Source organism: Meles meles, chromosome 18 (genome assembly GCF_922984935.1).
Source record: "Meles meles chromosome 18, mMelMel3.1 paternal haplotype, whole genome shotgun sequence".
Lineage (NCBI taxonomy): Eukaryota > Metazoa > Chordata > Mammalia > Carnivora > Mustelidae > Meles > Meles meles.
In genome coordinates, this window is record NC_060083.1 from 9,878,687 (window position 1) to 9,898,200 (window position 19,514).

The 19,514-nt window shown below is 60.8% G+C and overlaps 3 protein-coding genes and 1 long non-coding RNA gene across 7 annotated transcripts; 1 reads left to right on the forward strand and 3 right to left on the reverse strand.

Moving 5' to 3' along the window:
• Positions 1-507: 507 nt before the first annotated feature.
• On the reverse strand, positions 508-3,297 carry C18H17orf49 (chromosome 18 C17orf49 homolog). Of its 3 annotated transcripts, none has more exons than XM_045984003.1 (6): positions 3,117-3,293; positions 2,827-2,921; positions 2,189-2,290; positions 1,337-1,527; positions 1,029-1,133; positions 508-778 (listed from the first exon to the last, which is right to left on the reverse strand). In XM_045984003.1, exons 1-6 carry the CDS (start codon positions 3,135-3,137, stop codon positions 714-716), a joined length of 579 nt encoding a protein of 192 aa, XP_045839959.1. In that variant the 5' UTR covers positions 3,138-3,293; the 3' UTR covers positions 508-713. The 3 variants fall into 3 exon arrangements, with proteins under 3 accessions (XP_045839959.1, XP_045839960.1, XP_045839961.1); XM_045984004.1 differs by having other exon boundaries at positions 508-774; positions 3,117-3,290; XM_045984005.1 differs by lacking the exon at positions 2,189-2,290 and having other exon boundaries at positions 3,117-3,297.
• Positions 3,298-3,455: 158 nt separating this feature from the next.
• On the reverse strand, positions 3,456-5,096 carry RNASEK (ribonuclease K). Its single transcript, XM_045984006.1, has 3 exons — positions 4,878-5,096; positions 4,167-4,243; positions 3,456-3,789 (listed from the first exon to the last, which is right to left on the reverse strand). Exons 1-3 carry the CDS (start codon positions 4,953-4,955, stop codon positions 3,648-3,650), a joined length of 297 nt encoding a protein of 98 aa, XP_045839962.1. The 5' UTR covers positions 4,956-5,096; the 3' UTR covers positions 3,456-3,647.
• A 240-nt stretch (positions 5,097-5,336) lies between these two features.
• LOC123928929 lies at positions 5,337-13,352 on the forward strand. 2 transcript variants are annotated; one of them, XR_006815853.1, is made up of 5 exons: positions 5,337-5,476; positions 5,680-5,817; positions 7,366-7,446; positions 7,616-7,722; positions 11,733-13,352. It is a non-coding gene; the product is annotated as an uncharacterized LOC123928929 (long non-coding RNA). The 2 variants fall into 2 exon arrangements; XR_006815852.1 differs by having other exon boundaries at positions 5,680-5,763.
• Positions 6,999-19,241, reverse strand: ALOX12 (arachidonate 12-lipoxygenase, 12S type). Its single transcript, XM_045984007.1, is given in 17 exon segments — positions 6,999-7,257; positions 7,379-7,549; positions 7,671-7,771; positions 9,885-10,006; positions 10,491-10,660; positions 10,900-10,986; positions 13,333-13,542; positions 14,344-14,487; positions 15,331-15,491; positions 15,740-15,843; positions 15,958-16,080; positions 16,183-16,264; positions 17,199-17,400; positions 17,549-17,667; positions 17,670-17,699; positions 17,702-17,808; positions 17,810-19,241. Coding segments are annotated over 17 exon segments (2,286 nt in total). The 5' UTR covers positions 17,983-19,241; the 3' UTR covers positions 6,999-7,077.
• Positions 19,242-19,514: the final 273 nt, after the last annotated feature.

A 19,514-nucleotide genomic window follows, 5' to 3' on the forward strand; every position in this document is an offset into this window, starting at 1 on the left:
TTCCTCTCGAGCCGCCCCAGTCCTGCTCCCGCCCCAGCAGCACACTGTGGTTTGCACGGCTCTGCGGCCACGTCCAAACCACACTGTGGTGTTAGAGCGAGGGTGGGGGAGGCACCGCCGAGGCCTGGCCCCGGGAGGCCACCCTGGAGAAGCAACACAGAAAACATCTGGGCCTTCTTGTGTGCTGGGGGGCGGGGGGGGGGGGTCCTGGGAGCACTGGAAATGGCCCCTCTCAACTTCCCGGGGCGGCCTCAGGAACACGGACTGCCAGAGGTCCTGGGATAGGCTCGGCCTCTGGAGAGTGGACTGGAGTCTTTGTTGCCCACACCCAGCTCCCCTGGCTCTAGCAGCACAGAAATATTGGCACTGGGCACAGAGTCTGCCAATATGGGCTGTGCTGCTCCAGGCAGGGTGGTGAGACCCGTGAGGAGGGGCCGAGCCCTGGGGGGCCTCAGGAGGAAGGCCGTCGCCCACCACGCCCCAATCACGTGACGCTGCAGGCACCGGGCAGAGAGGGCAATCTTTATTGTTTTCTGTATAAAAAAGTCCATCAGGTGGAGATCAGAGGGGTTTGGGGGCAGATGTGCGTACAGGAACCGCAGGGTGTGTGGCCCCAGCGGCCTTGTGACCGTCCCTCTCGTGCAGGCTTGCTCAGAGTCCCGGGCGATCCACAGGTCCAGGGGCAACAGTGAGAGAGGTCAGAGGTGGGAGGCTCAGCGAGAGAGTAGAGGAGGATCAGCAGAGGTCACGAGAAGGCCAGAATCCAGGGTCAGGCTGTCTGGAACAGGAAGCAAAATGGGCCGAGATGGAGCGAGCCCCAAGTACTCTTCCAAGACCACCCCCCCAGCCCCAGCTTCCAAGACCACTTCCACCTCCCCTGAGGCCCCGGCTCCTTGCTGACCCGAGGCCCTGCACAGGGTACCAGGGAACCTGCTCTTCCCAAGCCTCTGTACCAGGGAGGAGGCTCCTGCGGAGGCCATCCCTCACCCCTCCAGCTGGTGTGGGAGTGGGAGGAGGAGGACTCCTACCCTGGTCGAAGTTGAGTTTCTTGGCTGGAGGAGTTTCTCCCAGCCCTTCAATATCCACCAGGTCGCTGTTGGCATCCGAGTCGTTCAGAGCACTGAGTGTCACATCTGGGGGGGTGGGGCGCAGCGTAAGCTAGGTTCTAGGTTCTCCGACTGCCCCCCAGCTCCCCCTCCCTCTGCCAACTGAGCCACTCTCAGGGAACCCTGACAGGGAAAGGAAGAGAGACTGGTCCTTCTCTGACCCACCCGATTCTCTCACTGAACCTCAGACAGGACCCTGAGCCCCCAGGTGGCCACTCGGCAGCCCTCACCAGCCTTCTGTTTCTTTGCGGGGGGACCCCCGGCCTCAGGGACACTGGAGCCGCTTGGCGGAGGGGCAGCTGGAGGAGGGGACAGGACACCGGACGGCACCTTCTTGGGCCCTTTCTTGGGCGACTCGGCCGGAAGTGGGATGCCGGAGTCCTCGTATACCTTGCGCTTCACGGTGGCTTTTATCTGGGCCCTGAAGAGAGAGCAGGTTAGGGAGTCATCAGAGCGCAGGAGGGAAGAAGGGAGGGGAAGGGCAGGGCTAATGGGCTACCGTGAAGAAATACTGGGGAGCCCTTCATGAACACCGAGGTTAGGGCGCCGCCATTGGTAGGGTTCTGGTGTTTTCCTCAAGCTTCGCACACGCTCAGGGCAGACGGGATGTGAAGAGTGGACTACCTCAACCGCACAGTGGGGCAGGCCCGCGTCCTACTTCTCTTGTGGGACAGATGTGCGGGCGCGCAAGGCTACCAGGTGAGCTCTGGTGACTCACGGGCAGACCGAGACTTAGGAGTAGACTCCAGTCAGCTAGTTCAGGGTCACAGCACCCCCAGAAACACCGCAGCAGCAGCAGCTCGAAGCAGCTGTGTAAACCGCGAGGGGACTCCCATCACCAAACCCGGCTGCTGGGCATCTCAGGCAACCCGAAATAAAACCCTTGGAAGGTCCTGGTTAGGACAGCATTTCAGTAAGTTCTGACCCACTCTTTCATTCTGAGTCTTCGAGCTCGCGCTAACACAGCTAGCAGCGAGGTAGGAAAGGCCGCTGAGCTGGAAGGGGGTTCTCAGGAAGATGGACCGCGGGTGTGCAGGAAGACTGTGCCCACCCCCCTTCCTCTGCCGGCCACCCTCCCTCACACTGTCCGTTCCTTGATGACACAGCTGATGTGATTAAGATCGTCCCCAAACCGCTTCACGGCAGCCCTCAGCATCTCTATCTCCGTCTCCGTCCACTTGGCACTGTCAGGGGGGAGAGGGGGACAGGAAAGTGGGAAGAGGGGGGTGTGCAGCCAGCCCACAGGCTGCGCATTCCACAGCCGCCAGCCTCCTCCCCCCAGTCCCTGGGGTCCCTTCCGTGGGTCCCTAAAGAGGGTTTCCTTGAAAAAAAAAAAAGAAAGAAAAGAAAAGAAAAGAAAAAGGTCTTAACGCCCTGTGGGCATCCTGAGGACCCCCAACCACACCTGTCCCGACAGCCACGATCGAAGAAAGCCTGCCTGTGCCCGAGCCCCGGGCGGCCGCGGCCGTGAGGAGCCCGCTGGAAGCAACCCCACCCGCGGGGCTCTCAGAACCGCGACCGCGGCGAGCGGCGCTCAGGTCAGCCCGCAGGGCCGGGGTCGGGAGCCGCAGGCTGCGGGGGCACCGGCCGTGCCCTCCCGCGACCCGCGCGTCTCCGCGCCCGCTCAGCGCGGCGCCCGGCGCAGGGCACTCCGCCACCTGTCCCTGCTCAGAGCGTCCGCGTCGGTGGCGGAGTCGGCGCGCCCGCCCGGCTCACGTACCCCGCGGGGGAAGAGTCGGCCACGGGATGCAGCTGCATCGTCAGCTCCCCGAGCTTCGTGAAGGCGGCGCCCGCCGCCGAGAAGATCTCGCCGACCTGGGGGCGGGGCGGCGTCACGGGGGGCCGCGCACACCCCGCGCCGTCCCGCCCGGAGCCCCTGGCCCCACCCCAGCCCCGCTCCCGCCCGGCCCCCGCCCCCCGCCCCGGGCGGAAGAGCCGGCGCGGCCGGCCGGGGGATGGGGCCGCCCGCCCGTGGCCGCCAGGGAGCGCTGTCCGCGAGCGAGACCGAACCTTGGTGGACGCTGACGTCATGGCCCCGCGCGCCTCCCCACGGAGGAGACGCCGCCGCCGCCGCCGCCGCCGCCGAGCCGGGGACCACGGAGCCGGGCGACCGAGCCGCTCGGGCCCCCCGCGCAGGAAGTCCCGCCCCTCCCCGCGGCCGATTGGCTCCCCAGCGGCCGCTCCCCGCCTCGCCCGCCGCGGTGGCTCCGGCGGCGCCCGCCGATCGAGACCCGAGGGCCGGACGCCGCCTCACTTCCGGCCCGGCTTCCCTTCACTTCCGCCGGCGGGTCGGCACTCGGCGCGCGGCTGCCCTCCCGCCCGCCCAGGCCCCAAGCACAGACACACGGCTCAGGAGGGCAGTTCCGCTTTATTGTGGAGGGACTGGGGACGACCGGCCCCAGCGTCCCCGCCTGGGGCCCGGACGCCGGCCAGCGAGGGCTTCAGTTCCGCCGGGGGCGCCAGCATGGGGGCGGCTGCGGGGGCGCGAGCCGCTGGGGAGAGTCTTTAAATAGAGGGGGCGGACTGGGGGCTGGCGGAGCCCTAGCGCACCATGTACTCCTTGCGCTTGTTGAGCCGGACTTGGCAGAAAGAGAAGCCTCCGAGCAGGAGGTAGAGGCCCGCGGCGATGAAGCAGTTGTAGCTGACTCGCTCGTACAGGTCATATATCTTCTGGGGGTCCTTCCTGCGGCGTGCATGGGGTAGACAAGGGTCAGCAGTACTCGCGGCAGCCGGCCTTTCCCGGGCGCCGGGTGCCGGCCTCCGCCTAAGCGCTTTTACTCGCGTTACTTAAGCTTCCTCCAACCCTCTGGGGCGAGTTCCAGGATCGCGTGCCCCCGGCGGGAGGGGGACGGCGGCCCAGGGCAGTCGAGTAAAATACCGAAGCAGCTGCACCTGGGCTGCGGAGGGCCGAGGGGGCCAACTACGTGCGCGCAAAGGAGAAAAGCTCAGTTCTCCAGCCTCAGGGCCCAGCCACCCCGCCACCAGCAGCTCCCGCCTACGACTCGGGGCCTCGGCCACCTCCCCCTGCCCCGGGCCCGCCTCTGCCACCTGACTACTTACTCAAAATCTTTCTCGGTGAAAGGGACGTCCTCGATCAGCACGGCCGAATGGACATTGAAAAAGATTCCGAGCATGATCTGCAAAGAGGCAGCGGACGGGTTCCCTGAACCCCGGCCCCAATCTGGCAACCTGGTCGCTCTCCAAGCCCCTCCCACTTCTAATGTTGCCACAACGCCCGGGTCTGGGAGCCACCGGAACGCGCTGGGACTGAGTGGCCGCTGCGGGGCTCGGACACCGTCACCGTCACCAGGACTGGGGTGGGAGCAGGCAGAGACGACTGGGGCAGTGCAAGGGCAGAAGAGTGAGCAAGCCAGCTGTCCTCCTCTCCAGAGGCGTCCTTGTCACGGGACAGGGAGGAGGGGGTCGGGGAAATCACATACTATTTCTTCCCAGAGCGGGGCGGGTCATCCCGGGGAAACAAGGCCGCGGCTGCCCATTTCGGGAAGCAGCGCTCCCTCTCCCCGCTGCCCTCCGCTCAGCGCAGGCATCTCTCAAGGGCCCCTCTCCCTTTTACCTCGAGGGCTCTCCCCCCACCCCGCCCCGCTCGAGTTCCCCATTTCTCTATCTCAGCTGTCTCCTTCTCCAGCGGCGCATCGACCACCCGCTCCGGCCTGCCTGCTGCCTTCTAAGGCCCGGAGTCCCCCAGCCTTCCAGCCCTCCAACACCGGGGCCCCTCGGGCCTTGTCCGGCAGTCGCCGGGCGGTCCCTCACCAACATGATCACCCCCCAGGCGCTGAGGACGATGCCGCAGGCGGCCAGCTTGGGCCCGCAGCACAGAAGCGACGCCATGAAGAAGAGGGTCGGGGATCGCCTAGCTGCGGGCGAAGCGGGAAGGCGGCGACAGGAAGGCCCGGATGCGCCCGGGGAGAGCGAGCGGGACTCGGGAGCTCGCGCCGCGGAGGACGGGCCGCCAGGAGCGCAGCCAAAGGGGCGTGGCCTCAGGTCCCAACCATCGCGCCGGGGGGCGGGCCGCCGGGCCCTCCCTGATCTCCGGCGGGGCAGGCGCTGTGTGAGCCCGAAGCAGCCAATCAGAAGCCCCTTAGGACCCCTGTAGCCGGAGCGCGGTGTTGCAGTAGCAACGCCTCCCGTTTCTGGTCCCCCCGTTTCAGGCTGGAATGGAAGGACCCAGTGCGCCACGTGACCAGCCAGGCAAGTCACGTGACGAGGAGCCCGCAGGCGCCAGGCGTGGGGAGGGAGGAGCTCTGCGGCCTGGTTACCCTGGCGATAGGCTGCTGGGTGCGGAGGCTTGCAACTCGCGGGTTTTGCCCGCAGATACCTTAGTTTCGAGTTCTGCCCTGGACGGGGTCATGGTAAGTGAGACACGGAGATTGACAGCGAGAAAGAACTCCCCTGTCTCCTGTCTTCTCACCCTGCCTTGGCAGAGCTGTTCCGACAGGGAGCGCGGGTTAGAAGCCCCTTCCCGAGGGCCGCCGTGGCCAGGACGCCTTTAAGTGGCCGCGGGTCCCTCGCCCCGGGGGTGCCCCATGAAGTGCCATTTTGTTCCCGAGCACAGAATGCTGCATGGTCTTGGAGGCGGAGTCCAGAAGAATGCGGGCGCTCGGAAGAGTGCGGGGAGAGCAGAGCCAGAGAACCGGTGGTGAGGGAGAGCGGTCCTGCCGGTCGTGTCGGACAGAGGAGTGAGGACGCAACGGTGTCGCTTTGCCTCCCCGTGTACACCAAGGAAACCGACCCTGGGTCCTTTGGATAAGGGAGGGCACACGGTTTTTAAAACCATGAAGAGGTCACCCTCGGGGGGGGGGGGGCGGAGTTTGTATGCTTCAGCGGTGAGAGGCAGCTTTCTGATGGTCTTTAGGGAAATTGGGTGTTGGAAGAATACAATTCTGCACTGAGCTGTCTGTACACGTTCTAGTGAGGACTGCGATTGCAGCATAATCGAGAGGGGTCATTTGGATCCCAAGACCCCAGAACCACACAAAGACACACTGGCCAGCAATGGACATGACTCTAACGTTTTTACCCGTTTATTTTATGCTTATTGTTCTTAAACAGCTTGTGACAGAACTTGGACCCAGGGAAACGCATACAGACTCGGGGATACTATTGCAGGAGCTGGGAAAGGGGCCCTGGGACAGGAATCTCAGGTCTCCTTAGTTTGAGGCTGGGGGGGGTGTGTGGAGTGGAGTGGGGGGGAGGGCGCAGGAGGGAGCCATCCAGGGATGGCAGGTTTTTGTTCTCCCCAGGAACACCATTCTTACTGGAGGACTTTTGGGGTCGGTGCGTGAAGAGGGGGAACAGGGTAGAGGGAACGTTGCCAAAGCACAGAGTCATGAAGGTTTAGGTTGGTCACGGGTGTAGGGAATCTAGCTCCTGGGAAAGGAGAATTAGTTGAGGTAGTTGATTTATGCAGGAAATCTTCCCCGTTCCCCCTCAGAGCATCCTCTGGTTGTTTGGCAGGTAGGGTCAGTGCCTCGGGCTAATGAGGGGTTACCTGGTGCGAGGATGGCCCCCGAGGGTCAGATCCAGCCCACAGCCTGTGCCTGTCCCTCTCGCAAAGCACAGATCCTCTTTGCATATGTAAACGGTGGACCAAACCAAAGGAAGAAGAGAATTTTGTGACGTATTTCACTGTTCTTAAGTAATTTTTTATGGGAACACGGTCACACTCCTTAACTTCCGTGTCGTCTGGTGGCTGCTGCTGTGCTCTATCGGGAAAGCTAAGTAGTTGCGACAGAGACGACGCAGCCTTACAAAGCCTAAAATATTTATCATCTGGCCCTTTACAGAAAAGGTTTGCTGCCATCTCTGGGCGGGGGGGATAGCGACGTAGGGGGTTTGGTTGGGGGAGAAAATAGAGCTGTAGCCGCAGAGACTCTGGAAACCATGACATTCAAACTGGAAAGGTTCGTACTAGAGCTGATCTGAAGTCTTGGAGGTGGGGATGCCATAGGCCTCAGATAGTGATGCTGTTCTCTATGCGGCTGGGCTTCAGGTAGTCATACGGCAGGTCGAGTCGCGCATTCCGGGCCGTAATCTCTCTTTCTAGGTTTTCCAGATCTGTTTGGAATTGGTTTAATACCGCCTTGGCCTTGGGACTTGAGAAATACTTTTCTTTGTGATGCCCCAGAGGCACCTAGGAAAGGACAAAGGATGCATCAGTTTCTAGTCCAGAGGCTGAAGCATGGAGGGCCTACCCCCTGTTCCGATGTTTCCCTTCTGACTGTAATTTCCCTTCCCCCAGAGTCCCCTCTTACCATGTCTGGCTGGCGGCGACCCAGATGCCATGTGATGGTCATTTGAAGACAGGCCTGTCGGATATCAGGTAGTGAACCCATCACCGTGGCCGTCGTTATTTCTTCCTTGGAGGTGGGTGGGGGCATCCGCATTGTGCATGGGGCGTTAGGGACCCAGGCATACCAGTCCAGCTGGGGGAAGAAACTGCAACCCTAGGATCCTGAGACTTATGCTTTAAACCCCTGTCTCTCCCTTAGGAATCCCAAGGTCCAGACGCTTGCTTTCAGGGACCTGGGCTTTCGGCTCTCATACCTGGCCCTGGTTGATGGCCCCGTGCTGAGCAGTGCATATGAAGACGCACATGGTAAGGAAATGGCAGAGTTGCTTCTGGGACTGGAAGGAGACGGGGAAACCTGGCAGAGAGGAACAGGATTTAGGGGCTCCAGTGCGAGAGGAGAGAAATGCAGGTGGTCATCTTGGGGATGTCTACACCAGTCACGTTCGAACCACGTGGGTCCATTTAGGTGTGGCTTTTTTATAGTGGGTACAGAAATGTATTTGTTCTTTTTATGGTTTTCTTCATGTTTTCTCTTCTCTAGTTCGCTTTACTGTCAGAATGTAGCGTACAACGCATAGAGCACACAGGATGGGGTGAATTGACTGTTTATGTCATTGGGAAGGCTTCCAGTCAGCAGTAGACTCTTACTAGTTAAGTTTTTCAGGAGTCAAAAGTTATAGGTAGATTTTTGACTGCTCGGGGTGTGTGGGGAGGATCAGCGCCCCTTAACCCCCCCCACCCCGCCCCACACTGTTTGAGGGTCCACTGTATTTTGGCTTTGATGGGTGTCTATTCATTTATTTATTCAAATACATTGGCATTAGACCTGGGTTTTAGTTCAGGTTCAAGCAATATAATCTGGGTGTCTTGGGCTGATCCCTTAACCTCTCTGAAGTTCCATTTCTTTGCTTATGAAATGTGGGTGATAATGTATTGAAATCACCTTGTACGTGACAAAGGCTCAGTAAATAATGATTATTGTTACTATGGAAGGGTTGGGGGCTGAAAAACGCTGAGTGCTTGAATATCTTCTGCCTCAAAAAGTGGTAAGAATTTAAGGACGTTTCCTCCTGTTCCCCAATAGGGGATTGTAAGTGCCTGAGTTATAAAGGGAGGAACAGAAGAAGTTGTGTATTTATAGTGTCACAGCCAAGAGAGGCTTTCCACAAAGGTTATCTCAGGCCACTGATTCTACAGTGGACATGGTGACTTAGAGCCACTAATCCTGTGGGTTAAGTGGAACAAATACAATCATTCCCCTTCTATCAACTGAAAAAAAGAAAATCAAAGACCAGAGAGAGAAGTACTTGTCAGGATCACATGGTCCGGAAAAGGCAGAGGCTGACCTTGAACTCGGGTTCCTGACTGCTACTCTCAAGCTGTTTTTAATTTTAGCACACTTCCTCTCAAAAGGCTGTTGGGAAAATTAGGCAAAGTGCGTGATGAGAACCAAGTCGAGCGGAGGAAGAGAGGATGAGAGGCAGTTGGTGGAGGTTAAAGCTGACACGTGAATGTTTATTTTTGTTTTCCCAATGTAGAGAGTGGTTGGGGAGAAGCCGAGCGGGGAGAGAGGGGAAGGGTCTTCCGGGGGCCTGGGGGATCTGAGAGACAGTTCTGAGGTGTCCAAGACAAAGTTTGGGCCCGGAAGGGTGAATGCAGGTGTTGGTTTATCACTGGCCGCATCCCCGGGGCCTGGCTCTCCCCAGTAAACATCTGGAGTTGTTCCAGAGAGCCAGAGGTGGTGGCGTGTACCCCAAGAATGATCTAAAGCAGCCCCGCTAGAGAGGGGAGGACGAACCTAGCAAGAGCTCGAGAAAGGCTGTTCCTTCCCCAGAGGTTAAAATGCAGGTGGGGGTGCTCCGGTTCTAGTGAGATCCTACCCAAGGGGACAGGGGACTGGATTGGCCCCAGAAATATGGCCCCAAGGGGCCGTGCGCACCCAGTTGGTGCGAACCTGTACAGTACTAAGTTTGGATGGGACGGGACTAGGGCAGTGTGGCACATGCGCTGTGCGCCCTGGACATTGTGTGTGTGTGTGTGTGTGTGTGCTGGACACTGGTGGGTGGGAGAGGCAGTCAGGGAAGCAGTGTGGGACATCATGAGCCTTGCTGGAAGCTCTTCCCAGTATCTCTGTCCTCACGTGAGAAAACAGACAACCAGGAGGAGAACAGGAGCCCCAGCAGGGCCTGGGCAGATCCTGCCCTGGCTGCGGTTCTGGTCTTATGGGGCCCCATGCTTGGGCCCCACGATGTGCCTGGGGCTTGGGGATGGCAGTCGAGGGTGATGGCCAGGGTCTCTGAGGAGGACAGAGCCTGGGTTGTCTAGAAGTGGCTTGAGTCTTAGGAGGTGGGAACGGGATTGAGATGCTACGCACGTGGCTGGAGAGGGAGGTGGGGTGCGGGGTTGGGGTCCTGAACCCAGAGGGGCAGAGCGGCCTAGGGGCTCCTGTCCCTGGGGAAGGGTCCTACCTCGGTCCTGGGCCTGGCACAGCCCCACTTCAGTGATCTCCCGACACCAGGCCTGCAGCTCCGGGTCCCCTCTCACAACGTCGTCCCTGTGGTAGAAGAGGTGGACGATGCCCTCCACGTACCTGCCCCGGGGGAGAAGGGAGGTGAGCTTCCCGCGAGTAGAGCCTCGACTGCTTTCCTGCAGCCTGGGCCCAGGGGACTCCTGCTGTGTCTGGGGACAGATCTTACAAGACTCATCTTTGGGGACATTCCTTAGCTCTTTCTAAACATGGGTTTAGAAAGGAAGGAAACATTTTAAGGCTTTGTTTTATGAATTCTGGCCCCAGGGCTAAAAGGTGTTCGTGACAAACTCCCCGACCCCAGCCAGGCCCTGGGATCCTGTGGTTTACCCACCGGGCGGCGTCACCTCCCCGCACTTCCTGGCTCGGTCTCCCGGGGCTTCAGACCCTCCCTGCTGCCTCCTGACTCTTCCTTCTCGGCCCAGGATCGAGTTCCTGCCCCTCCTGTCCGGCCCTTCTTGCTTCCACATGGGGTTTGGCCCCATGCTGACGTCAGGTGGGAGCCCCCCTCTCCCCCTCCCTGGCCCCGCTCCCAACCGTCACCCACCGGGCGATGATCCCCCAGAGCCGTAAAGCGTCATGGGCGTAGAGGGCACTTGGGATTCCCAGCAAGCCCCGGTCAGCCAGGTCATCGGGGGGACAGAGGGAGCAGTAGGTCAGCTGAGCCATGGCCCGCCGCAGCAAGTGCACGTGGCCCCCGCCGCCCGTGCTCACCGCCTGGGACAGCAGAGAGGGCAGAGAGGGTAGGCTGTGAGTGACACGACGGAGCGAAGCATAGTGGGCTCGGAGGTGGGGTTGCTCATTGACAGACATGGGGGGAAGGGACAGGCTCATGGGTTTAAGGGCCAGGACACTCCCCCGGGTCGGTCTGGGATCCTGGAAGTGGCAGGAGGTCACGGAGAGCCGAGCCGGGTGATGAGCGGCCCCGCCCCCTCAAGGCCCTGGTACCTCCTCACCTTATCAAATATCCCTCCTTCCGAGATGAGCTGGGATCTGGCCCGGGTGTTAATCTCCAAGGTATAGCGGATGTGTGGGATCAGGAGCTGGGGTGGAGGGGGTGAGGGGTTGTTACGGAGGCCACGCGGGGTCCTAAGTCATGGGGCATATGGCGCCCAGCCTCGCGGCCTCTCCTGCTGGAAGCTCTCCTTGCTGCCCCGCCTGCCCCGCGGTCCCTCCGTTTTCCGCTGGTTTTCTGCTGCTCCCGTCCCTCCCGTCGCGCCCTCTCCTGCTCTCCCTGTCCCCTGCTGCCCATCAGGCTGTACTAAAGCACTCGCTTCCATGCTCGTCCAGGGTCACGGGCCCTCTGAGTGTCGATCTGTGTCAGTTCCCATCCCTCCCCGCATCTGTGGACGGCAGGTGATGACGGGGCCTCCTGTCTCGGGGGCTGCAGCGCGCCGGCCGGCGGGCCCCCCCGGAGCCCCTGGTGCTGGAGCCATTCCCATTTGTCTCTGAACCATTTGTCAAGAACCAGCCTCTGTGATGGACTTTACGCTTCTGACCTTCACGTCCTCACAGCTGAAGCTGTCTTCCGGCCGCTTTCCTGCTGGGGGCTGCGTTGTAAGGCACCTTTTCGGGGTGGGTGCTGTGAGTTACTTAGGGGGGCCCCACTGAGCCTCCTGCTGACCCCACAGGGGGACTGACGTCAGACCCACGCCACCCCGAGCTGGGTGGTCAGATCCCTCTGTTGTGTAGCTTTAGCAGACACTCTTGTACTAGTTATGGAAGAAGGCCGTCTGGTCCTCGCAGGAAGGCCTTTGACCCCCGACTGTCTTGTCTTATTTGCACCCAGCATATGCGTGGTCGTCATGCGGTGCTGGTGTCTGTCTGAGGTGTAGGTGCCGCGCTCAGGGAACGACCCAAGCGCGGCCTCCGGGGTCAAGATGTGAAGGCAGTTCGCACTGGCCTGAAACTTTCCAGAAAGTTCCTGAGAGACGCCGAGTGTCCTAGAAAGCCCAGAGTCCACGGGAGCAGAGTGGCTACCTGAGGACAAGCAGCCCCTAATGACAAGAGTGGTCCTTGCAAGAACGAAGGACTTTTGTAGATTTCAGTCAGTTTCACGGGGCTGCGTTCTGTCGTTCTGTCCTTTCACAACCCCGCCGTGGAGCTCAGGATCCTGGATTCAGGAGGTCAGGATTCTGGATGAGCACCCCAGCACCCGAGGCCAGAGCCAGCCCACGCATGGAATCTTTGTGAGCGAGCGGACTTTGCTCCCCCGTGGGACTGATCACGGCCCAGCCATCTGCCCTGGGACAAGGCTGACATACGTGGGGACAGGGCTCACCTCGTGATGGGGGAGCGTGAGCACGGATCGAAGTCTGACCTGTTCCCGAAGACCAGGAGATTGTGACGCAGGAGCACCCGGAGAGCCATAAATCCATCTGGTCTGTGTTATCCTGGACTCAGAGGGGCCACGGCTTCCGGTGGCCAGGCATGGGGGCAGGGGTGCCAGGAAGCCCCCAGCTGAAACCCCACCGCTGGAACTCGTGTGTGTATCTTGCCAACATTTCAGCTCCTGGCACCTAAAATAGAAGCCCTGCTCTTTGCTTCCAGACTGGCTCTCCTCCCGAGTGGGCTGTTTCTGGCAGTCACCCTGGATTTGTCCCTTCTCGGCCATGTCCCCGTGCACAATGTTGAGGACATTTTTACGCAACTGCGAGTCTTACTTCGCTGCCTTCTGCTTAGCAGTGAATACTGAGCTCACTCTTTTATCAAATTTTGGTATTTCTGGGTCTTTACCACACCCCCCAGCTTGGGCTACTGGATGTTGCCACAGCACGGCCCTCTTGCCTTTCTTTCTCTGATCCGGTGCCCGGGCGCACTGTGGCTCCCCACCCCCAGCCAAGTCCTTGGTTTCTTTTTACTACTCTTCCAGATCACCATCTTTCCAACGTGTGTCTTTCTCCACCTGCCTCCCGGGGTGTGCCTTGCCTTCTGATCTCTTCCTACTTAGCAAACTCCTTGGCTGGGGTAGAACATTCTCCCGTCAGTTGTCTGGTGTCTGGGGGCTGTCTCTTGTAATTTCTAGTTCCAGATACTGGTCTCTGGATGGTCTCATGGGCGTCACGTGTCCTTCTGGCTGCACAGAGAGGCTCCTAAGGCAGGAACAAGGCTGCTGTTTTCCTAACGACACTCCTGCTAGAATCCAGGCCCATTGCTAGGTCGGCAGCTGTCTGAGAATGTCAGAGGGCTCCTTCAGGAAGACGTCCTCAAGGAACCCTAAATGACGCGACTGAATGGGGATTTGGGGGGTAGACGGTCTTCCGGCTCGTCTCCCCTCTTGCCCTCGCAAACTGACAAACACTTTTGTGGTCGCCGTGTCGCTGCCTCTCGGGCTGTTCCCTGTCCCTGGGGTCTGACCTGGGACACAGAGGGTAGAGCGTAGCACGTACCTTGAAGACGGGGTGCAGCCCCGGGAGGCGCCTCATGGTGGCCACAGCGATGACCTCGGCCACCAGGTGAGTGTTGAGCAGGTGGAACTGCAGCTGGTGGAGCTGGAAGTCGGAGTTTCGGACCCAGGTCTTCGCCAGGAGCCAGGCCAGTGGGGGATCCGAGGGCAGGAACAGCGGCGGGGTCGGGGAGCTGGGGCTGGGGGGCTGGATCTGCAAACGGGAAATCAAGCCCATTATCGAGCCTTTGCTTTCCTTTGGCCCCCGGGGGGGGGGCAGGGGGTGTGTTGTTGGGGACGGCGGGGGAGTGAGGAAGACGGTTGCTCCCCGGGGGTTACAATCCTGGGGGAGGTCCGAGGCCATCTTCCGCCCTGCCTCTCGCTGGCGGTGTCGCCACGCCAGTGCCCGGATGGAGGGGGTGAAGGCAGGAGCGTCAAAGCGGGGGCTGCAGGGAGGAGATGCTGCCAGGGGGCGGGGTGGCCAGTGGGAAGGGGAAGCCGGACAGGTGAGACAGCGGACAGTACTTGTAGCTGCTGAGAACTGCGGGAGAAAGGGTGTTCATCCGATGGTGGGTGTTTGGAGTCAGAAAGGCTCCAGGGGGATTAGTGTTTCTCGAAGTATGTTCCCAAACCAGCAAGAGCATCACTCGGGGGCTTGTTAGAAGTACACACGCTCCGTCCCCAGCCCAGACCTACGGCATCAGGAAGTCCGGCGGTGGGCCCCAGCCTCGTATGCTAATGGGCCCGCCAGTGACTGCGATGCCCTCTAAAGTCTGAGAACCAGCGGGTCCGGGGTGAGAATCCAAAAGGCCAGTGTGACTCTTGAGCAGAACAAGAACTTCCAGTTGGGTGAGTCAGGGGAAAGCAGACTGCAGGCAAACAGAGTGACAGGAGACAGGTCTCACTGTGTGAGGAGGAGCGTTTGGGAGCCAAGGAGTGGGGGCTGGATCCCCAGGAGTGGAGGTTGGGGCAAACAGAGAGCTGTGTGGGGTGGGGCGCGCCCAGGGTGCCTCACCTGGATGGCCACGGGCAGCAGCTTCCCGTTGGGTTCCATCTTCAGCAGGACAAGGGGGGCGGCCACGTACTGCTTCTCGCCCCGGATCACGTTGGCTGGAATTCCATCCAGCAGGATGAAGTCGGCCTCAAACAGGGAACCGTTCTGGGGAGAGGAGGAAGGTGCCCGTGGTTCGAGTTGAAAGTGCGCCTCCACGGCCAAGACCAAGGGGGACATGTTGATGTAGCTTCTGGCGGCCATCCCATGTCGGTACCAGCATCCTGTTGGCGGGACTAGAGCATCTGGGCCAGTGCCCCTCGGTTTATAGATGTGAACGGACAGACAGTGCCCCATGAGTGGGAGCAGCCCCGGGGTCAGGACCCGGCCTGTGCACAGTGCTGTCCGCGGTGCGGGTGCTGGAAGCCATCCTTCAGCCAGGCTGGCCGGTCCCCCTCGCCATCACCCCTCCGTGGTTGCTCCCTGTGTTTGCCCCCAACAACCCCCCAGCTCAGCAAACTGAGCTCTTTCCCCACGTGTCCCAACCTCTGCTCTCCTGCCGAGCCACCCCCAGGGCCCCTAGTGTCCACTGTCGCGGAATTCAGCACACACCCGCGCACGCTCACCCCTGGCTTCTCTCCTCCGAACCCAGCTCTCTTCCAAGAGACCTCCCTGCTCTCCACCCCTGGCAGCTCCTCCTTCACCTCCCCCCCACCTGAGTCGCTGGGTCGGGAGTCTGGACAGCAGCCAGTGAATGTCCTTGTCCCTTGTCCCTGGTACATCGCTGGCCCCACCTGTGCCCTGGGAACCCACGCCGTTGCCCTCCACCCTGGGAGCGCCTCACAGTTTCCCTTGCACGCTTTGTCATCTGTAGGTTTTTCCAGCATGGGACTCTGCAGCCAGGCGGGGCGGGTGCCCACAGCCTCCCTCCCCGACTCATCTTTGGTGCCCCCCCACCCCCCTTCAGCACTTCTCCTGGCTAGGGGGAACCAGCAGGATGGGAGGAAGTACCTGGAGTTCACTCTCCAGCTGGGCCCCCAGGGACTCCAGCCCTGGGGGCAGCACCAGCCGGGAGGGCAGGGAGGTGGAGCGTCTCAGTAGCATGGGGTTGGCCCCGTTGAGGAACTGGTAGCCGAAAAGCTCGTCATCCCGCCAGCACTGGTGAACCTTTTCTGTGGGATCAGGTGAAGGGGAGGAGGGGGTGCTTATCACAGCACAGAGGTCCCTCTCCCCCAGGCCCTACCCCAGCGGTCCTGGCACACGACCACCCCGTCTCCAGCCCCTGGCTTTTCATTCCGGAGGCCTCTGTGCGATGTTCAGGCCTCCTAAGGGAAGGGGTCACGGGGGACTCTGGGGTGTGGCAGTCGGGTCATCCAAAGGGCCCCTCAGGGATGTATAGGGATCTTGGGGAACCACTGACCAGCCAGGGCGCTCTTCTGGCCCCAGAAGATCTGATCAAAATCCTCCAGGCAGTTCCAGGGGCTCAGGAGGGTGTAAACACGTTTGAGGACCATCTCCAGCGCCCTAAACAAGGGTGGAGACGTGAACCCCATCGCCTAGCCCTCAGTCCCTCCCTTGTCACCCCCGTTCCTGGGTCTCCTGGCCCTCTTCTTCTCTGAGCCCCGGGCTTTTCCTCACCCCGCCTTCAGCGCCCACTCGAAGTCCAGCCTCTTGTCCTCGTGGAACCTCATGTTCGGAGGCAGATCGTCTTGACACCCGGCCGCTATCGTCAGGGGTAGCCCCTCCTTCCAGGTGTCCCAGCTAGGAGATGGGGCCCAGGCTTCAGGGAGGGTGTGTAGGTCAGCGAGGGGGGCAGAGCCAAGGAAGGGGGGGACCGTTGGGGGCTCGCGGGCCAGTGCTTACCAGTACAGCTTTTGTCTTTCCTTCAGTTCTTTCTCTCGATGCTTCTGGAACACGTCCAGGGCATTGTCTCCTGGCAGGCGTGCTGGGGGGCAGGCATTAAGATGACTGACCACATGATTCTGCGTGGCCTTGTGCTCTCCCCTGTGTGTCCCCTTTCTTCCTCGATTTGTCTATTTGTAGCGGATCCTAATCATCCATAGCTGGGGTCGGATTCATCCCCTTCATCAGGCGGGGAACGTCTTAATCTCCCATGGGACCACACCTGTTTCTAGCACGTACTGCCTGGCTCGATTTCCCGTTTCCAGCCTCACCTGTCACTGTCACTTTCCACTGTCCTGGAAGGCTGCTGAGCAGCAGCTGTGCTGGCTGTCTTTCCCGGGGTCACCCTCCTTAGACTTGCCACCATAGTCCTTGTTGACTTGCTCCTGCTCTCTCTGTGCCGGTCCCTGCCTGGGTCAAAGCTGTATCTTCCACGTTTCCATCCTTACTGCCCTTGCCCTCGTGTGTCTCCCGATTCATCTCCTGTTTCCCACACTAACAAATTCCTATGGCCCCTGCCCTGCTGTCGCGCTGCTCCCTGTCCCTCACAGTCTCCTTCCATGCTTCCCCAACCACACCCGCTCTTGGGCTCACAGCTCCGAGCGTTTATCCTCTTGCCTTAGCTGCCTCCTGCCCAGGGGTCCCTGTCTCCTGCTGCACCTGCTGCCCTTACAGCCCCCCACTCCAGCATTAGTCTGGCCACACACGGATCTCTTTTCCACTCTCTCTGCTCTCCCGTTTTCCGTTACTGCTGCGACCCCAGGCCCATTCCCTTCTTGGAAGAGGGTGTCTCCAGATCGCGACCTTCCCTTCCAGCCTCCCTGGCAGCCCTTCATCCTGGCTGTAACTTCTGGACTGAGGGACGTTGCCCTGACCCTTGTCTTGTCCCCACCTCATGTGCCCAGCACCCACTGTGCCCAGCTCAGACCCCCACTTCACCCACGTCCCCGCCCCCCCCGTCCCCCCCCAGCCCTCACCAGTGCCCTCGGGCAGGCTCAGCACACCCTCACCCTGCACCCAGCGGTAGCAGGGGAAGGCAGCTTCCTCACAGGCTCCTGGGCCCCGCACGGTGATGAGGTCGCAGAACCACGCGTCGTCCACCAGGGAGTGGTGTTTGCACAACTTCACAAACTGTAGGGGCCCCAAGTCCTTGGGGACGTCGTGATCAAACTCCTCCTCCTGTGGGGACCACAGCCCGTGACACTGAGCACCAGGGGCCCCGGAGAGGCTGTTTTGGTGTGCGTGAGCCTCCGCTGCCGAAGGCCTCTAGAAACAACATCTGTTCCCTGCTCCTGACACCTGCGCTCCAGGGTCCGATGTCACCGACCTCAGTCCGTCCCTGAGCTGTCCCCGCGCCGCCCTCTCTAAGCAGTCTCTGACCAGACTGCTGGTCCCGCATTGATCTTGGCCCTGGGGTCACTTGGGGGAGCCATGGAGGCTGCGAAGACCAGGCAGAAGGGAGGAGGGGCTGGAGTCCAGCCCGGCCCTGGCTCTGGATCCTCTTCCCGCCCCGGCAAGTCCTCTCCCGCACGCTCGGGCTGTCCCTGGGCCGCCCCCCCCCCCCACGACCCCACCGCCGCGAGGCCAGCGGGCCACGGTCTGGGGTCCCCTTCCCCGTCCGCTGACCTGGCCCCGCGCCGGCCGCAGGTGCAGCTGCAGCTCCGCCTCCCCGTGCGTCCCGACCAGCCACAGCTGCACACGGTTGTGCGACCCAGAGAAGAGCCAGGCCCCAGTGGCCACGCGGATGCGGTAGCGGCCCATGGCGCCCCCGGCAGCTTGGGCGCGGAGCCGGGTCCTGCGCGCTGGTGGGGAACGCCCGGGGCCTCTGGAGGTTGTCAAGGCACCTCCGGGGAGTCGTGGGCCTTTAAAGATGCTCTGCGTGCCCGCCCTCCTCACGACTTTCGGGCGCTGCCCTGTCCCCGCCCCTGACTAGCCCGAACCTGCGGATGGTGGGGCTGCGGGGCAGGGCCTGGCCCGGGTGGGGCGTTGCTTTGGGAAGATAAAGGGGTCCAGGCCTGGGTGGGGCCAAGAGGATGGAGGCGCCCCACCTGGGGTTGGGGTGGGGGTCGCCGGTCGCGGTGGCCCCGGGGTTATTGGGAGCTGAGGCTGAGGATCCTGGCCTCTGGGAAGGCGGGAGGAAGAGAGGGTGAGTGGGTCTTCCAAAGGAGGAAGTCGCCCCTTCTCTGGGCTGGCACCTGGGGAAGGCCGGCCGGGAAGGCCGTGCTGGGCTCCCGTAGACCCACCCGCATCCCCCCATAAGACCTCCTCCCTGACTTCTACCACACCGGAGCCCAGCCCTGCAGGAAACCACCAGGGGTTCCCTAGAGCCTGGAAAAGTAGCAGCTCAAGGACTTGCTCCCCTCTGTCCCGCAGCCCAGTTTCGCACATCCTAGGTACACGGGAAACATGGTGCAGAAAATATCAGGGACTCGGGTTTTAGGGTGCCTGCCACACGAAGTCAGGTGGGAACCCAGCATACAAGGGTGATTCCCGTGACCTTTGTCTTTGCCAGGTGAACGCAGCCCCGTGCCCTGTGGTTTGAGATGAATTTGTCTCACTGACTGATGAGTTCTTCCCCTACCCAAATTGTTTTCTCCTAAAAAGCTATATGTAAACGGCTTTCACTGGGCCTTGAATCCCACTTCTTTCATCAGCCTCGTTGTCCTTATCTCTCCCCTCCTCCCAGATATTTCCTGCGCAGCCCTAAGGGCAGGAAACTGGGGGCCAGTGCTGGTTCGGGACTTTGTAAGCTCTGGGAGGCTGATTCCGGACTCAGGCTTTGTCACCCTCGCCCCTGCCCAGGAATCTGAGGAAGCCTCCGATGGGTCCCTGTCTAGGCCCTGCTCCAAGTTCCTTAGAAACATTTGGTTCCCGGGTTATGCCTAGTGACATCAAGGCAGGACAAGTTAAAGCTTCTTTCTTGAGCCTGATCCTCAGAATGATATGGCATGGTGGTTACTGGGGATAAGAGGGCTTCTAGGCCCACAGGACAGCCTTCCAACCTCACAGAAGTGTCTGGTCCTTACCAGGGTGCCATTCCCTTTCTTTTTTTTTTTTAAGATTTTATTTATTTATTTGACAGAAATCACAAGAGAGGCAGGCAGAGAGAGAGGAAGGGAAGCAGGCTCTCCGCTGAGCAGAGAGCCCGATGCGGGGCTCGATCCCAGGACCCTGAGATCATGACCTGAGCTGAAGGCAGCGGCTTAACCCACTGAGCCACCCAGGCGCCCGCCATTCCCTTTCTTATGCCCAGGCCCACCCCTCCCTACATCGTCTGTGCTCAGGACTGGGAG